General features: G+C 45.5%; 1 protein-coding gene across 2 annotated transcripts; it reads right to left on the bottom strand.

The window, feature by feature from the left end:
• Positions 1-388: 388 nt before the first annotated feature.
• Positions 389-6,483, bottom strand: LOC140721330 (uncharacterized). 2 transcript variants are annotated; one of them, XR_012097361.1, is made up of 3 exons: positions 6,435-6,483; positions 1,275-3,555; positions 389-1,044 (listed from the first exon to the last, which is right to left on the bottom strand). XR_012097361.1 is itself a non-coding variant. In XM_073036176.1 (2 exons), exon 2 carries the CDS (start codon positions 3,145-3,147, stop codon positions 1,942-1,944), a length of 1,206 nt encoding a protein of 401 aa, XP_072892277.1. In that variant the 5' UTR covers positions 3,148-3,555; positions 6,435-6,483; the 3' UTR covers positions 389-1,941. The 2 variants fall into 2 exon arrangements, 1 of the variants encoding a protein (XP_072892277.1); XM_073036176.1 differs by having other exon boundaries at positions 389-3,555.
• Between the last annotated feature and the right edge of the window lie 12,045 nt (positions 6,484-18,528).

Raw genomic sequence — 18,528 nt, 5'->3', positions numbered from 1 at the left:
TGGGCAATCAGCGACTAGCTCAATGACCGTTTCAGCTTTGATTTGCAAATTAAAGTTTAATACTTCTTGAAGAATCTTTTGCGTCTCCTGGTCGTTTGTGGGGCACGAGAAACCACGACAAAATTATCCAATGACAGAAATGTTCTTTCTTGTGAGTCTGGAAGAGAGATTCTCATGGTCTTTTGCTGGGGAGAGATGAGAAGCCATGAATGGAGAGAGTGGGCCCTTTTTCTTTTTTTTTTGTTTTCTTTAGTAACCCTATAGTCAAAGTAAGAATTATAAATCTTAATAATTTAATCACATATTATGTACCATTTGTTATTTCAGGTGTCACACAGACGCAAACCTATAAAACTACCAGCAACAATTGAACACACTTGGAGTCTGGTTTTGCAGTTAACAAACACTATTTTATTGGTAACTACTAATAATAGTGAACTTAAACCAGATAATCCAAGGGTTAGCAATGTTATGCATATATAGGTGTGAATACAGGTTTCCCCCGGTATCTGAAGTTAGAGCGTTCCTATGAAACCGTTTGTAAACCGAAATGTCATGAAGTGAAGAAGCAATTACCATTAATCTAAATGGGAAAAGATTTTGGACGTTCCCAGACCCAAAGAATAACCCACCAAATCATACCAAATAGCACATAAAACCTAAAATAACACTAACCTATAGTAAAAGTAGGAATGATATGATAAATATACACACTATATAAAGTAGAAATATTGAATTTACAGTGTAGTTTCACTGAAAATCGGGAAGATAGTGAACTGAAATTGATTTGAAGAGAAAAAGAATCGGCACGTGCACAGCTATGCATGTACACACATGCGTACACAACTGCCGCACAAGGCTTCACGGTCATGGTAGTCTTTTTCGGGGTAAACTCACATATGAAGGAGGCATCATCTTTATCGTAAAAGCGAAAATCCTCTTTGGTCAGCAAAAACAGGTACTAATGTAGGTCTTTCGTAACAGTGAGCTGTCGTAAAGCGAGCGTGCGAAAAACGGGGGCCACCTGTATATAAAATCCAAAACCTAGGAGGTAAACGATATAGTCTTACGATGATGTGGTAGATTCAATTTAGTTCACAAGATTTGGGGGGGGGGGGGGGGAGGAGGGAGGGAGAGGGAGATGTAATCCAAGTAAACAGGTGTTGTTGACCTTTTCCAATGCCCATCAAATCTTCCAAGTTAGCCAGACGTGACCAACTCAAAAGCACCTTTTCAAGGGAAAGTCTACCAACCAAGGCAAGGGTTAGACTCACCGGTAGATTCCACAGGGTTGCTCTTACACGCACTAACAGCCACAGATCGACTCTTTTTTATCGATCCTCAAATCCCACCCTGCTAGAAAGTCCAACTGGCAGAAACTTTCATCACTTGCCTTCGTGCGTCCGTGTGTCCTGTGAGAAAAGCAGTTCCGTGTTTAAATACCATTGTGCTGAACACCAGCTGTCCATCATGTAGCTCCGCCCCCTCTCTCTGTAAGAAGTCGCTTGCTTGTTCTGTGTCGGTAAAGGATCATTCTGACCTTGCTTAACCACAGAGAGCATAAACATTAGCTGGTCACCATAACAACCCAGCACTTCTGCAGAAATCCAACAGCGTGTCCAAAGTCAGTCTCAGTTCTCTTTGCATTTTAAAGAGATAGTCCATAGAAAGTATGAACCCCGGGGCAGATTACACAGGGGACACATCGCTCAGTATCCACACAAACGAGATTCTTCAGTTTGGCCAGACTGGGGTGGGCGGGCTATAAACCCCTCTGTTAAGCTGCCAGCAGAACTGAGAGCTACATAAGATTAGATGACTGCGTGAATCGCTTCCTACATTCACAGCAGGTGAACGGCCTCTCCCCAGTGTGAACTCAATGATGCACACTGGTTGATTTGGCTGAGAGAATCTTTTCCCAAAGTCTGAGCAGATCGGTCTCTACCTAGTGTGAAGTCGCTGGTGTGCCTTTAGGATGGATGACTGAGTGAATCCTTTCCCACAGTTTGAGCAGGTGAATGGCCTCTCTCCAGTGTGAACACGCTGATGTACCTTCAGATGGGATGACGAAGTGAATCCCTTCCCACAGTCTGAGCAGGTGAACGGCCTCTCTCCAGTGTGAACTCGCTGATGTATCTTCAGATGGGATGACGAAGCGAATCCCTTCCCACAGTCTGAGCAGGTGATTTGCCACTCTCCAGTGTGAACTCCCTGGTGTGCCTTCAGTTGAGATAACTGAGTGAATCCTTTCCCACAGTCTGAGCAGGTGAACGGCTTCTCTCCAGTGTGAATTCGCTGATGTACATTCAGTTGAGATGACTGAGCGAATCCCTTCCCACAGTTTGAGCAGGTGAATGGCCTCTCTCTGGTGTGAACTCGCTGATGTACCTTAAGCTGAGGTAATTCGGTGAATCCCTTCCCGCAGTCTGAGCAGGAGAACGGCCACTCTCCGGTGTGAACTGACCGGTGTTTCAGTAACTTATATGACAAAGTAAATCCCTTCCCACAGTCTGAGCAGGTGAATGGCCTCTCCCCAGTGTGAACTGACTGGTGTCTCAGTAAGTGAGCTGAAGAAGTGAATGCATTGCCACAGTCCGAGCACGTGAACGGCTTCTCCCCAGTGTGAACTTGTTGATGTACCTTCAGTAGAGATGACGAAGTGAATCCCTTCCCACAGTCCGAGCAGGTGAATGGCCTCTCCCCAGTGTGAATTCGCTGATGTACCTTCAGTTGAGATGACTGAGCGAATCCCTTCCCACAGTCTGAGCAGTTGAATGGCCTCTCTCCGGTGTGAACTCGTTGATGTATCTTCAGTCGAGATAATTCAGTGAATCGCTTCCCACAGTCTGAGCAGGTGAATGGCCACTCTCCGGTGTGAACTGACTGGTGTCTCAGTAACTGATATGATGAAGTGAATCCCTTCCCACAGTCTGAGCAGGTGAATGGCCTCTCCCCAGTGTGAACTGACTGGTGTCTCAGTAACTTATATGCGGAAGTGAATCCCTTTCCGCAGGCTGAGCAGTTGAATGGCCTGTCCCCAGTGTGAACTGACTGGTGTCTCAGTAACTGAGATGACTGAGTGAATCCTTTCCCACAGTCTGAGCAGGTGAACGGCCGCTCCCGAGTGTGAACTCGCTGGTGAGCCATTAGGTTAGTTGACTGAGTGAATTCTTCCCCAAAAAATTCCGCAGATGACCAGCCTCTGCCCAATGTAAACTGATTGGTGTGTCCACAGGTGGGATGACAGATTGAATCCCTTCTCACACACAGTACAGGTGAATGGCCTTGTCCCAGTGTGAACTTGCTGATGTACCCTTAGTTGAGATGACCGAGTGAATCCATTCCCACTGTCTGAGCAGATGAATGGGCTCCCCCCATGTAAACTAACAGGCGTGCCATTGGGTCAGATGATCAAGTGAATCCCTCCCGACAGTCTGAGCAGGAAGGATGATCGACTGAATCCCTTGCCGCACTTCTTAAATATCTGGATAGAGACAACAAAACTGGCGTGTTGTGTTCGAGATTCCCGTAGGCAAATTCCTTGTCATTTTTAACCTGTAAAAAGATTTACAAAATCCATCAATGGGTGCAGGACATTTCTAATGAGATCGCTTGAGTTGTCAAGGTGTCAGCTGGCATCACACTGTTACAGTGAAGAGTTGGAGAGAAATCATGTTCTAACCGGGCAGAGTGCTGGTATCCAGAATGACCATCAAATTCTCTGATGCTTTTCCTGTCTCTAAAAGAATGGGGCATTTCTGCCATCTCCGATCTGTGACCTGGCTCAGTTTGACTCTCTCCATTGGTATTATTCCCTGTTCCCACTGAGCTGCATGGGTTTCTGGCCCCACAGTAACTGAAGCACTCTCACACAAGTAGCCTGCAATCCGTTCCATGCACCCACAACTCTCAGTGTAAATAAAGTTAGCCCTGACATCCCCTCCGTATCAACTTTCAAGCACCTTAAAACTATACCCCCTCACGTTAGCCATTTCAGCCCTGGGGAAAAAGCCTCTGGCTATCCAGATGATCAGTGTCCCTCATCATCTTATACACCTGAAAAAGGCTCTAAACATAAACAAAGATATTATACATTTCTTTGAGGATTTGTTGGGAATAGACAACATTATGACAGTAGAGAGATAGGGTACAGGTAAGCAGCTTTTTCCACTGAGGATGGGTGCGATGACAACCATAGGTCATGGGTAAGTGGGGAGGTGAAAATTTAATGGGAACATTTGGAAAAGCTCTTCACTGAAATGGTCGTGAGAGTGTGGAATGAGATGCCAGAACAAGTGGTGAATATGAGCTCGGTTTCACCATTTAAAAGAAGTTTGGATGGGAGCCTGGATGGTAGGGGTATGGAGGGCGATGGTCCCGGTGCAGTTAGTTGCATTAGACAGTTTAAATGTTTGTTTGGCATTGACTGGATTGGGCAAATAGCCTGTTTCCGTACTGAACTTCTCCATGTTTCTGTGACAGAGAATCTGGCAAACTTGTTTGGAAGGGAAAAAGTAGGAGTGACAACGGAGCAGCAATGGCTGGAGTTTCTGGGAGAATTCAGGAGCTGAGTGATCGATACATCCCAAAGAAGTGGAAGCATTGTAAAGGCAGGAAGACACAATCGTGGCTGAAATGAGAAGCAAAAGCCAACATAAAAGCCAAAGAGAGGGAAATCAAAAGAGCAAAAACTATTGGAAGCTTTTAGAAACCAACAGAAGATGACTAAAAAAAAGTCAGATGAGCTCGGGGGTGAAATTATGATACTGTTGTCATTAATGAGTCTTGGTAGCACCCAACAGTCTGAGGCATTTAGAGGAACAAAATATCGGGGGCCTCAATATCTCTTGAAACCCAAGGTTTCCTGCACTAGTTACCTTTCAACATACAAACTCTACACTCTCAAAAATGTCACTTCTGAAGGCCTCCCACTTACCAAGTACTCCTTTGCCAGAAAACGGCCTATCCCAAACCACACTTGTCAGGTCCTTTTGACACCATCAAAACTGACCTTTCATCCCCTCTGTTCTGTTCCCCTAACTAACGAATCCCCTATCACCCGTTTGACTTTCCTTTGCCAGGTAATCCCTCCCTCCCCAACAGTTTCTAAAGCGGCACACCTGGCTGTTGTGTGGGATGGCAACAAGAGTACTCTGCGATGGCTATTTAATTTCATTCTCCTTCATGTCTCTCAACCAGTTTCCTGTGTCCTGCACCTTAGGTGTAACTCACCTCTCTTCATGTCATATCTATCACTCCCTCCAACTGCTGGATGATCCAAAATTCATCCATTTTCAGCTCCAACTCCTTAAAGTGCAGCTGGATACTCATCTTGTAGGTTAGGGTGTCAGGGACACTGGAGTTCTCCCCACCTTCCCACCAATGTCCCCTCTAATTTGTAATGACCAGTGTGCACATAAATCTTGTACTGTGCATTCTCTTACCCAGTGACGACATGTGCACTGTGAATTTTATAGAGAGAGGTATTCATTTTAACAGCCAGCAAATCACTGTCTGTAAGAACTGTGATCTCCTCTGGGCTCGATCCAGTTATCTGCACTCTCACACCATGTCGCAGGCCTGTAACGGGTAATGAAGGATTCTCTCACCAGTGCTTTTGCACATTGTCCATAAATGGTTTGCTTGCTAAATTATGCTTTAAAAAGTCAGATTTCCAAATATCACTCCACCTCTTCCCACTTGTAAACTCTCCAACAACTTTTGCATCACCACAATACACACAGGTAACACCAGTTTCTGTATTGTACATAACTATTTCCCCTGAACCCTCCCCTGGGTGACTGACGGTGATCAACTTAGTGATGGTAATGCCAATGAATATGAAGGGAAGGGCAGTAATCTGTCTCATTGGAGTCTGGCACATTTGTGATGTGAAAGCTACTTGTTGCCCAGGGCAAAGGTTTTTGATATTATTATCTTCCCTGAAAGAATGGGTCAAAACATGTCGTCACGGGTAGAAAAGTCGAGAACAAGTGGAGGTAGCTCAAGCAACACACACAAAATGCTGGAGGATCTCAGCAGGCCAGGCAGCATCTACGGAAAAGTGTACGAATGCTGAGTTCCTCAGGCATTTTGTGTGTGTTGCTTGGATTTCCAGCATCTGCAGATTTTCTCTTGTTAGTGATTGGAGATAGAACAAAGGTGATTTTCTCAACTGGTGATGTAAAATACCCGATTTTGTTCCCTTTCTCCGAGTTCCTAATCCTCGCATTTAGATAGCTGGAGCTCAGCTCTGTCTGAGAGATCCATCGGCTCCCATTCCCTCATCAGCCGGAAGCTCCCTGGGGCCCGTAGGGCTGAGAGAGAGGGAAGAGAGCAGGACTATCCCGGGATTACGGGTCACGCTGTGCGGAGTTCACAGGAATTGTCCCGAAATCGCTGTTTAAGACAGTCGCCCCGAAATATTCGCTTACCTGCGTCCGATCCGGCAGCCGTTTTCCAGAGGCCTTTTGTGAACTGCGCGCATGCGTAATATTCGTATACGTCATCAACATTGACGCCTGCGCATATGATCGATGTTTCAGCGCTGGCGAAATTTTTAAACAATTCCTGCAAGCACCGCTTCTATGTCCATACCTCAGTTTTTTTTTGTATATAGAAAACTCAGCGGGCGTTTTAACGCAGAAAGCGGCTCACATAAACAATATACTCAATATCAAAGTGTATCTAATGCCAAAGTACAATCCTCTTACAAATGCAGATATAAAACACAGGAGATTCTGCAGTTGCTGGAAATACAGAGACGCACACACACACAAAATGCTGGAGGAACTCTGCAGTTCATGCAGCAGCTAAACAGAGGAATACATGGTCTAGACGTGCTGAAGGAGCCCGCTACACGTTGTCTATTTATTCCTCTCCACATTTGCTGCCTGATCTGTCGATTTCCTCCAGTGTTTTGCATTTTTTTCAATCAATTTCCGAATGTTTCCGATCTCTCATCTGTAGGCACATCCTGCTGGCCTGATTCCTCTTTCTCTTTCTCCTCTTAAACTCTAGACCCCCGTCTCTTTCCGGAGCCCCCAAAACCCTGACTCAGGCTGGCAACTCTTTGGTTTCTGACTCTGCTCCATCGAAGATTCACTCACTAGTCTGCGGTCAGACTTTAGAGGCGCATTGCAATAACCCAGCTGTCTGAAGCACGTCCTCTGAAATGAGTGAAAATGTTACAATGACGTTCAAAGAGCAGTGAAGAAGGAGTTTAATATTCTGATATGGGACAGAAACATGGGCAGGAACCAGATCGGCCGAGTGGCCACTCTAGTGTACATTGTGAGTGTGGTAGAGACAGTAAGTACCTGAGACACGGGATTTGATACAGACCTGATTTATCTTTCACAGATCCACAATATTAAACACCAGTCTAGTTTAAGGCTAACATCAGCAGAACAGACTCCTCCAATGCTCAGTGACCAGGGTTCAGTCCTGGGTGCGATGAGCAGCCGCAAGAACAGCAGAATCTGACAGTAACAGTCCCTCATGAACCTGCAGCTGCCTTCAGGTCACCGTGATGGTTAAACATTTAACACGGAGCTGATTTGAACTTCCTCCCTGATGTGAAGTTGCTGGTGTTGCAGCATCTGGGATGATTGAGTAAAACTCTTTGCTCACTCCGGACAGAGTGATAGCTGTGTGGAATGAGAGTGATAGCTGTGTGGAATGAGAGTGATAGCTGTGTGGAATTGAGAGTGATAGCTCCGTGGAATGAGCTTCCTGTAGAAGTAGTAGAGGCCAGTTCAGTTGTGTCATTTAAGGTAAAATTGGATAGGTATATGGACAGGAAAGGAGTGGAGGGTTATGGGCTGAGTGCGGGGTAGGTGGGACTAGGTGAGATTAAGAGTTCGGCACCTACTAGGCCTGTTTCCGTGCTGTGATTGTTATATGGTTATATGGTTAAATGTGGCCTCTATTTATTGTGAACTCACCGAAGCATCACAAGGTGGGTTAACTGAATGAGTCTCTTCGCACACACGGAGCAGGTGAACGGCCGCTTCCCAGTGCGAAGTTGCTGGACTTTTGGAAATAGTGAAGGATGTTGTCACGCTGCATAAATCGCAGGGTCAAACAGTTAAACAAAGCTGGGAATTATATTAACGAGAGAGAGAGAGAGAGAGAGAGAGAGAGAGATGAGAGAGGAGAGGAGAGAGAGAGAGAGAGAGAGAGAGAGAGAGAGAGAGAGAGAGAGAGAGAGAGAGAGAGAGAGAGAGAGAGAGAGAGAGAGAGAGAGAGAGAGAGAGAGAGAGAAACACTAAAATTGTAGAACTTACAGGATACTGGATAACTCGGAATGACTCGGCCAGAAATTCATTCGGCGAGCATCAGGCCGACCGAGCCCCGAGGGATTAGCACCGCTCCTTTAGATATACTCCAGGGCAGGGAAGGAATCCGAGCCCAGACTCGGGACAAGTTTACAGGTAACCAGTCTGATGAGAGGCGAAAGTCCAAGGGACTGAATTGGATTCCTGCTAAGTTTGAAGTACTTAAATTATCCTTAGAAGAGAGAAGATGTGGGGAATCTGCAGGAATGATATGAGAATTTGGAAGGCAGAGTCAGAGTGGGTGTAAGGACTGTGGACGGTCGGTACCGGAAGAATACAGTGAATGTGTCTCGAAGAATCTGACCGGGAATCAAAACACATTCCACACAGAGGATGGAGATGTGGGGACGAGGCTCGATTTGCATTCACTGGGAAAATTGCGATATATTTGAACAAGGTTGTTAAAAAAATCGCTTCTTAGTGACATGGCAGAATCTTTCAGTGCAGCAGAAGATGCATAAACTGATGCAACGGCGGCAGTTACTGACTTCCAAAAGCTGCTGGATAATCGGGTTGCCATGGAGATTTGATATCGTGCAATAACGGTGAGCGCGACTCTGCAGAATCAAGCCCTGAAATGTTGCTGCTTCTCCGGACCGGTGAAGGATTCACACTGGACTTCCTCAGATGTCAGTAGCATTTCCAAATTTTTATAATCACTAATGGAGAGCGGGAAAACTTTGGGAGGACATAACCACGAGATACAGGAAGGTTAATGGGAAATATAGCAGGTGAAATAAAATACTGAAGATCGTGACTCCCGATAATAAAACACGCCTCTTGTACGACACTCACTCACTGACTACGCGTGTCTCCAAGTAGCTACAGATACTGACCTTCGGAATCTCTCAGCCCCCACAGACAACACAACTCCTCTTCTATACTGCCCCGGCAACATACACATCACATCTTCCCCGTTCTCTAAAAATTCATCCCGCCTTACATGTATCGGGATTTAAACTTTTACGTTGTCCCTACTTGGCCCCGGATCGGAAGCCACACATGCCTCTCCCTCTGCTCCTCTCGCCGCCCCTCACCACCGAGAACTATTTTATCAATATGGGAGGGATATGGTCCGGAGGAACCAGGGATATTTTGGATCCTGTACCTTAATTCAGAATTCCAAAGGACGTTCCGGACAGTACTGGGCCGTCAGATGCCGGCCATGGTGGGACGGGATTTGCCGCACCCTCGGGTGGGCGGTAGAGTATTCTCAGCTCTCTGTTTTTCCCTTTGCAGTTTTTGTAATCCTCTGCTTAGCTACTGCCTGAACTGCAGAGTTCCTCCAGCATTTTGTGTGTGTGCGTCTCTGTATTTCCAGCAACTGCAGAATCTCCTGTGTTTTATATCTGCCTTTGTGGATTGGACTTGGGCATTAGATACACTTTGAGATTGAGTATATTGAGTATAGGAGCCGCTTTCTGCGTTAAAACAGCTGATGAGTTTTCTATATACAAAAAACCCTGAGGTTTGGAGATGGAACCGGCGCTTGCAGAAACTTTTAATGGCACCATGATTACCAGTGATGCCCTACATTAAACATTTCGCCGGCGCTGAAGCATCGATCATATGCGCAGGCGTCACAAAAGGCCTCGGGAGCGCGGCTGCTGGATCGGACACAGGTAAGCGATTACATCCGGGCGACTGTCCTAAACACCGACTGAGGGGCAATTGCTGTGACCTTCCGACACTGCACCCCACAATCCCGGGACAGTCCTGCTCACCTCCCTGTATCTCAGCCCCACGATCCGTACACGGTCCCCGGGGAGCTTCCGGCTGAATCGGGAATGGGAACCGATGGATCTCTCAGACAGAGCTGAGCTCCTTCTATCTAAATGCAAGGATTAGGAACTCGGAGAAAGGGAACAAAATCGGGTCTTTTACATCACCAGTTGAGAAAATCACCTTTGTTCCACTTCCAATCACAAACGAGAAAATCTGCAGATGCTGGAAATCCAAGCAACACACACAAAATACCGGAGGAACTCAGTAATAGTACTCTTTTCCATAGATGCTGCCTGGCCTGCTGAGTTCCTCCAGCATTTTGTGTGTGTTGCTTGAGCTACCTCCTTTTGTTCTCGACTTTTCTACCCGTGACGACATGTTTTGACCCATTCTCCCTGGGAAATTAATGATATCAAACACCTTTGTCCTGGGCAACAAGCAGCTTTCACATAACAAATGTGCCAGACTCCAATGAGACAGACTACTGCCCTTCCCTTCATATTCATTGGCATTGCCATCACTGAGTTCACCACCATCTGTCACTTGGGGGAGGGTTCAGGGGATATATTTATGTAGAATACGGAAACTTGTGTTACCTGTGTTTGTTGCTGGAGAATTTTCAGGTGTGAAGAAGTGGAGTGATATTTGGAAAATGCAACTTTTTAAAGCGTAACTTAGCAAGCAAACCACATATAGACAATGTGCAAATCCTTCATTACCCATTACAGGCCTGCTACGTAGGTTCTGTGAGAGGGCAGATGAACTCCATCGAACCCAGAGGAGATCCAAGTTCTTACCTCTCCAGATAAAATTCACTGTGCACATGTTGTCACTGGGTAAAAGAATGCACAGTACAAGATTTATGTGCACACTGGTCATTACAAATTAGAGGGGACATTGGTGGGAAGGTGGGGCGACCTCCAGTGTCCCTGATGCCCTCACCTACAAGATGTGTGTCCAGCTGCAATTTAAGGAGTTGGAGCTAGAAATTGATGAATTCTGGATCATCCGGGAGTTGGAGGGGGTGATAGTTATGACATGAAGAGAGGTGAGTTACACCCAAGGTGCAGAACACAGGAAACTGGTTGAGAGACATGAAGGGGAATAAAGTTAAATAGCCATTCCAGAGTACTCTTGTTGCCATCTCATACAACAACAGATAGACCACTTTAGAAACTGTTGGGGGGATTACCTGGCAGAGGAATGTCAAATGGTTGATAGGGGATTTGTTAGTTTGGGAATTAAGACTAGCAGAGATCTAATATCCTAGTGGTAAGGCTTGCTGTTTCTAGTGTGTGATGAAACTAAATTTGCAGGGGGGAATGGGAGTCAGAATGCCAGAACGGATAGTGAAGTGGGTGAAATGAATTGACTTATATCATTCATATACATGAGGAGTAGAAAGCTTGATATTACTTCTCCATCTAAATGTGCAATGTGTAATTTACAATAAATTGTTTGTACATAGGACAGTCATTATGACAGAAACACAACTGTATCAGCATAAATTAACTTGTTGGCCTGGTGGAAGGAGCTGTCCAGGAGCCTGAGTGTCTGGCTTTTATGCTGCAGTAGCGTTTCCCGGTTGGTAGAAGCTGAAACACTGTGTGGTTGGGGTGACTTGGCATCGCAGAGTACTCTGGTGCCCATCCCCCCAAAACAACAGGTGGACCATTTTAGAAGCTGTTGGGGGGGATTACCTGGTAGAGGAAAGGGATTTGTTAGGGGAACAGAAGAAGAGGGGATTAATATCCTAGTGGTAAGGGTTGCTAGTGGTAGGGTGGGGGGTGAGGAGTAATGTGGTTAAAATAAGTTGTGGGGGAATGGGAGCCAGAATGACCGAACAGATGGTGGAGAGGGTGAATTGAATTGAATTGACTTTATGACATCGAGTAGAAACGTTTACTTTACGTCTCCATCTAAATGTGCAATGTGTAATATATAGTCATTTATGATAAATAGTTTGTACATAGGACAGTTAATATAATATACAAATGCAATTGTATCAGATAGATAGATAGATAGATAGATAGATAGATAGATAGATAGATAGATAGATAGATAGATAGATAGATAGATAGATACTTTATTCATCCCCATGGGGAAATTCAACTTTTTTCCAATGTCCCATACACTTGTTGTAGCAAAACTAATTACATACAATACTTAACTCAGTAAAAAATATGATATGCATCTAAATCACTATCTCAAAAAGCATTAATAATAGCTTTTAAAAAGTTCTTAAGTCCTGGCGGTAGAATTGTAAACCCTAATGGCATTGGGGAGTATTGACCTCTTCATCCTGTCTGAGGAGCATTGCATCGATAGTAACCTGTCGCTGAAACTGCTTCTCTGTCTCTGGATGGTGCTATGTAGAGGATGTTCAGAGTTATCCATAATTGACCGTAGCCTACTCAGCGCCCTTCGCTCAGCTACCGATGTTAAACTCTCCAGTACTTTGCCCACGACAGAACCCGCCTTCCTTACCAGCTTATTAAGACGTGAAGCGTCCCTTTTCTTAATGCTTCCTCCCCAACACGCCACCACAAAGAAGAGGGCGCTATCCACAACTGACCTATAGAACATATTCAGCATCTCACTACAGACATTGAATGACGCCAACCTTCTTAGGAAGTACAGTCGACTCTGTGCCTTCCTGCACAAGGCATCTGTGTTGGCAGTCCAGTCTAGCTTCTCGTCTAAATGTACTCCCAGATACTTGTAGGTCTTAATCTGCTCCACACATTCTCCATTAATGATCACTGGCTCCATATGAGGCCTAGATCTCCTAAAGTCCACCACCATCTCCTTGGTCTTGGTGATATTGAGACGCAGGTAGTTTGAGTTGCACCATATCACAAAGTCCTGTATCAGTTTCCTATACTCCTCCTCCTGTCCATTCCTGACACACCCCACTATGGCCGTGTCATCAGCGAACTTCTGCACATGGCAGGACTCCGAGTTATATTGGAAGTCTGATGTGTACAGGGTGAACAGGACCGGAGAGAGTACGGTTCCCTGCGGCGCCCCTGTGCTGCTGACCACCGTGTCAGACCTACAGTCTCCCAACCGCACATACTGAGGTCTATCTGTCAAGTAGTCCACTATCCAATCCACCATGTGAGAGTCTACTCCCATCTCCGTTAGTTTGTGCCTTAAGATCATTGGGCTGGATGGTGTTAAAGGCACTAGAGAAGTCAAGGAATGTAATCCTCACAGCACAACTGACCCCCTCTAGGTGAGAGAGTGATTTGTGCAGCAAATACGTGATAGCATCCTCCACTCCCACCTTCTCCTTATACGCAAACTGAAGAGGATCCTGAATCAGCATGAATTAATCAGTCTGATGACCTGGTAGAAGATGATGTCCCGGAGCCTGTTGGTCCTTTTGCTGTAGTACCGTTTCCTGGATGGTAGCAGTAGGAACAGTTTGTGGTTGTGGTGAATTTTGTCCCCGATATCCTTTGTGCCCTTTTTACACACCTGTCTCTGTAAATGTCCTGAATAATGTGAAGTTCACGTCTACAGATGTGCTGGGCTGTCCGCACCACTCTCTGCAGGTTCCTGCAATTAAGGGAAGTACAGTTCCCATACTAGGCAGTGATGCAGCCAGTCAGGGTGCTCTCAATTGTGTTCCTGTAGGAAGTTCTTAGTATCTGGGACCCCATCCCAAACTTCTTCAGCCATCTGAGGTGAAAGAGGTGCTGTTGTGCTTTTTTCACAACACAGCTGGTACGTACACATGAGGAAATCTGCAGATGCTGGGAATTCAAGCAACACACACAAAATGCTGGTGGAACACAGCAGGCCAGGCAGCATCTATAGGGAGAAGCACTGTCGACGTTTCTGGCCGAGACCCTTCGTCAGGGCACCATGTGATATCCTCGGTGGTGTTTATGCCAAGGAACTTAAAGCTCCTCACCTTCTTAACCACAGACTGATTAATGTCAATAGGGGTTAGCCTGTCTCCATTCCTTCTGTTGTCCAAAATCAGCTCCTTTATTTTTGTGACAGTGAGGGAGAGTTTGTTTTCTTGACACCAGTCAGATGTTGTTCAGACCTCAGATAGAGTCAGCAATCAAATGGTTGAGCATGGTGTGATGAATGTGCTGAGCTGTGTATATCACAATGCAAGACCCAACAGTCTGTGGGATTTAGAGGAACAAATTTGTAGAGAGATCGCAGACCATGCCAATAAACAAAGGTTGATTCACTAAGTGATTTTAACTTTCCATATATTGACTGGGACTCCCATACTGTAAAAGGACTAGATGGGATCGAGTTTGTCAAATGTTTCCTTAGTCAGTACGTAGAATTCTGAACGTAGAAGTGTGCAATAAGCTGTTAGGAAATGATCCAGGGCTGGTGAAAGAATTTAGTGATTATAGTGCCATGAGATTCAAAGGAAATATGGAAAAAGAAAGGTCTGGACCATGGGTTGAGATTCTAAATTGGGGGAAGGTCAATTTTGATGGTATCAGAAAGGATTTGACAAGTGTGGTTTGGGACAGGCTGTTTCCTGGCAACGGAGTACTTTGTAAGTGGGAGGCCTTCAAAAGTGAAATTTTGGGGGTGCAGGGTTTGCATGTGCCTACCAAAATAAAAACTGAAAATTTCCAGCTGCAGGGAACCTTGCTTTTAATGAGATATAGAGGCGCCGGATATTTTGTTCCTCTAAAAACCTCAGACTGTTGGGTGCTACCAAGACCCATTAATGACTACAATATCATGATTTCACGCACTGAGCTCACCTGAGTTTTTTTTAGTTGTCTGCTGTTGGTTTCGAAAAGTTTCCCTATAGTTTTTGCTCTATTATGTGCCCTCTCTCTGGCTTTTATGGTGGCTTTGGCTTCTCATTTTAGCCACGGTTGTGTCCTCCTGTCTTTCTAATATTTCCACTTCTGTGGAATTGCTCAGTTCCCGAATTGCTCCCAGACACTCCAGCCATTGTTGCTCCGTTGTCACTCCTATCTTTCCCTTCCAAACAAGTTTGGCCAGCATCTCTGTCACAGAAACATGGAGAAGTTCAGTACGGAAATGGGCTATTTGGCCCATCTAGTCAATGGTAAAAAAATATTTAAGCTGTCTAATGCAACCACCTGCACTGGGACCATCACCCTCCATACCCCTACCATTCAGGGTCCCATCCAAACTTCCTTTAAGTGGTGAAACCGAGCTCATATTCACCACTTGTGCTGGCATCTCATTCCACACCCCCACAACCATTTCAGTAAAGAGCTTTTCCAAATGTTCCCGTTAAATTTTCACCTTCCCCACTGATCCATGACCTCTGGTTGTCATCCCACCCAACCTCAGTGGAAAAAGCTGCTTGACTTTACCCTATCTATACTCTCATAATTTTCTATACTTCTAACAAATCCTCAATCCAATGTATAATTTCCTTCTTTATGTTTAGAGCCTTTTTTAGGTGTATAAAATGATGAGGGGCATTGAGCGTGTGGATAGCCAGAGGTTTTGTCCCAGGGTTGAAATGGCTAACATGAGGGGGCATAGTTTGAAGGTGCTAGGAACTAGATACTGAGGGATGTCAGGGGTAAGATTTTTACACAGAGAGTGGTGCGTGCGTGGAATGCACTGCCAGCAGCGGTGGTCCAGACAGATACAATGGGGTCTTTTAACAGCCTCTTAGATAGGCACATGGAGCTTAGATAAACAGAGGGCTGTGTGCTAGGGAAATTCTAGACAGTTACTAGAGTAGGTTACATGGTTGGCACAACATTTTAGGCTGAATGGCCTGGAATATACTGTAGATTTCTATCTTCTATTTTGAACAGTGAAGTAACTACTCTTCTTTAATCTGTACAGGGTCCACGATTTTAATTCCACTTTTCCACACTCCCATGGACTCTTTGATCATCTCCTGAGTAAACAGAGATGTAAAAATATTTAAGATTTAAGATCTCCCCTTTCTGCTTTGTTTCCACACGTGGATTGCCATTCCGGTCTTCCAGAGGACCAACTTTGTGCCTTGCAATCCTTTTGCTCTTAATCTCTCTCTAGAATCTCCGAGAATTATCCTTCATCTTTTCTGTGAGGGCAACCTTATGCCTTCTTTTAGCCATACTGGTTTATTTCTTATGTGTTCTCTTGCAGTTCTTATACTCCATAAGATTCTGCCTGCCTCTCCCTTTGCCATAAAGCAGCCTGTCCCAATCGACAGTTGCCAGATCCTAGTATCTTAATTCCAGGTGTTGATCCATGCCCTGAACACATCCACCTTTCCTACAATGCTCCTTGTATTGAAATATACAGTGATCAGCATATTCACTGCACCATGCTCAACTTTTTCATTCCTGACTTTGAGGACTGAACAACAACTATCTCCACAAACACTCCACTCTCTGTTCAGTTATTCAGGCTCCCATTCCCCCTGCCATTTTCGTTTAACCCCCAACCTTTACCCCTACTTCCCAGCATTCAGCTCTATCACCCCTTTGGCTTTCCTCTCCCAGATCAATAAAAAGGAGGTGCATACCAGGTACAGGCAGATAGGAACAAATGGGGTCCTTATGAAATACAGGAAATTCAAGTGAACACTTATGAAAGAAATAAAAGAAGGCATGAGGTTGCCCCAGCAGATGAGGTGAAGGAGAATCCTCAGGGATACTGCAGATATGTTAAAAGCAAAAGGATTGGAAGGGAAAAATTAATCCTCTGCAAGATCAGAATGGTAATCCATATGAGGAAACAAAATAGATGGGGAGGTCAAGGCAGTAGATGTTGTCTACATGGACTTCCGCAAGGCACTTGACAAAGGGTCATATGGGAGGTTGGTCAAGAAGGTTCAGTCATTCGGAATTCAAGATGAGATAGTAAATTGGATGATCAAATCTTGGCAACTCAAGTAATCTCTGTTGAAATGTTGTCCTACATCCATTGATGTATTTTGTAAATCTTTTTACAGGTTAAAAATGAGAAGGAATTTCTCTCCAGGGATCTCAAACACGGCATGCCAGTTTTGCTGTCTCTGTCCAGATATTTAAGAAGTGGAGCGAAGGATCCAATCGACCATCCTTCCTGCTCAGACTGTAGGGAGGTATTCACTCGTGCATTTGACCAACTGGCATGCCAGTCATTTTTCACAGGAAAAAGGCCATTCACCTGCTCAGACGGTGGAAATGGATTCACTCGGTCATCTCAACTGAAGGTAAGTTCACACTGGGCAAGGCCATTCACCTGTTCTCTGTGTGAGAAAGGATTCAGTCAGTCTTCTCACGTGTGGACACAACAGTCTGTTCACACCAGGCAGAGGCTGTCATCTGCTGAATTTCTGGGAAAGGATTCACTCAGTCATCTGACCTAATGGCACACCAGTGAGTTCACACTGGGGAAAAGCCGTTCACTTGCTCAGTCTGCGGGAAGGGATTCACACAGTCATCCAATCTGCAGAGTCATCAGTGAGTTCGCACTGGGGAGAAGCCGTTCACCTGCTCAGAATGTGGGACGAGATTCACTCACTCATCCACCATACAGAGTCACCAGCAAGTTCACACTGGGGAGAAGCCATTCACCTGTGAGACTGTGGGACGAGATTCATTCATTCATCCACCCGACAGAGTCACCAGCAAGTTCACACTGGGGAGAAGCCATTCACCTGCTCAGTCTGTGGGAAGGCATTCACTCAGTCATCCACTCTGCAGAGTCATCAGCGAGTTCACACTGGGGAGAGGCCGTTCACCTGCTCAGTCTGTGGGAAGGGATTCACTCAGTCATCCACTCTGCAGAGTCATCAGCGAGTTCGCACTGGGGAGAAGCCATTCACACTGTAATCCACCCTACAGATACACCAGTGAGTTCACACTGGAGAGAGGCCATTCACCTGCTCAGAATGTGGGACGAGATTCACTCATTCATCCACCCGACAGAGTCACCAGCAAGTTCACACTGAGGAGAAGCCATTCACCTGCTCAGAATGTGGGAAGGGATTCACTAAATCATCGCATCTGAAGGTACATCAGCAAGTTCATGCCGGAGACAGGCCGTTCACCTGCTCAGACTGTGGGAAGACATTCACTCAGTCATCCCATCTACAGAGACATCAGCGAGTTCACACTGGAGAGAGCCCATTCACCTGCTCAGAATGTGGGAAAGGATTCACACAGTCACCCCAATTACTGACACACCAGTCAGTTCCCATTGGGATGTGGCCGTTGTTATGATTCCCTAGGTTTTGTTTGCCGTGGACTGTCATTTTAAGAGAGAGAGAGATTAAGAAGGTGAATCAGTCTGACTTGCAGCTTGTTTACATCGCTCGCAGCTTGTTTAGTTTTAACCGAGGACACAGACACTCAGAGTCAGACGGAGACGAAGAAGGAAAAATGGAAAGATCAAAACAAGGGAAGTGGCGGCCAAGGGTCACTGATCGCAACTTTCCTATGCCCACAAGGGTGGGTTAATTATCGATTCAGCGTACTCAAATGTGTGGTTGTCACCTCGTTTGATC

This window comes from Hemitrygon akajei, unplaced genomic scaffold, assembly GCF_048418815.1.
Source record: "Hemitrygon akajei unplaced genomic scaffold, sHemAka1.3 Scf000054, whole genome shotgun sequence".
NCBI lineage: Eukaryota > Metazoa > Chordata > Chondrichthyes > Myliobatiformes > Dasyatidae > Hemitrygon > Hemitrygon akajei.
Note: the sequence above shows the minus strand (reverse complement) of the source record. Positions and strands in the feature narration are given on the sequence as shown.

Excerpts from the sequence above, each read along its gene's own strand:
- LOC140721330 (XM_073036176.1), bottom strand. The coding sequence starts at position 3,147 with ATGGCTCACCAGCGAGTTCACACTCGGGAGCGGCCGTTCACCTGCTCA.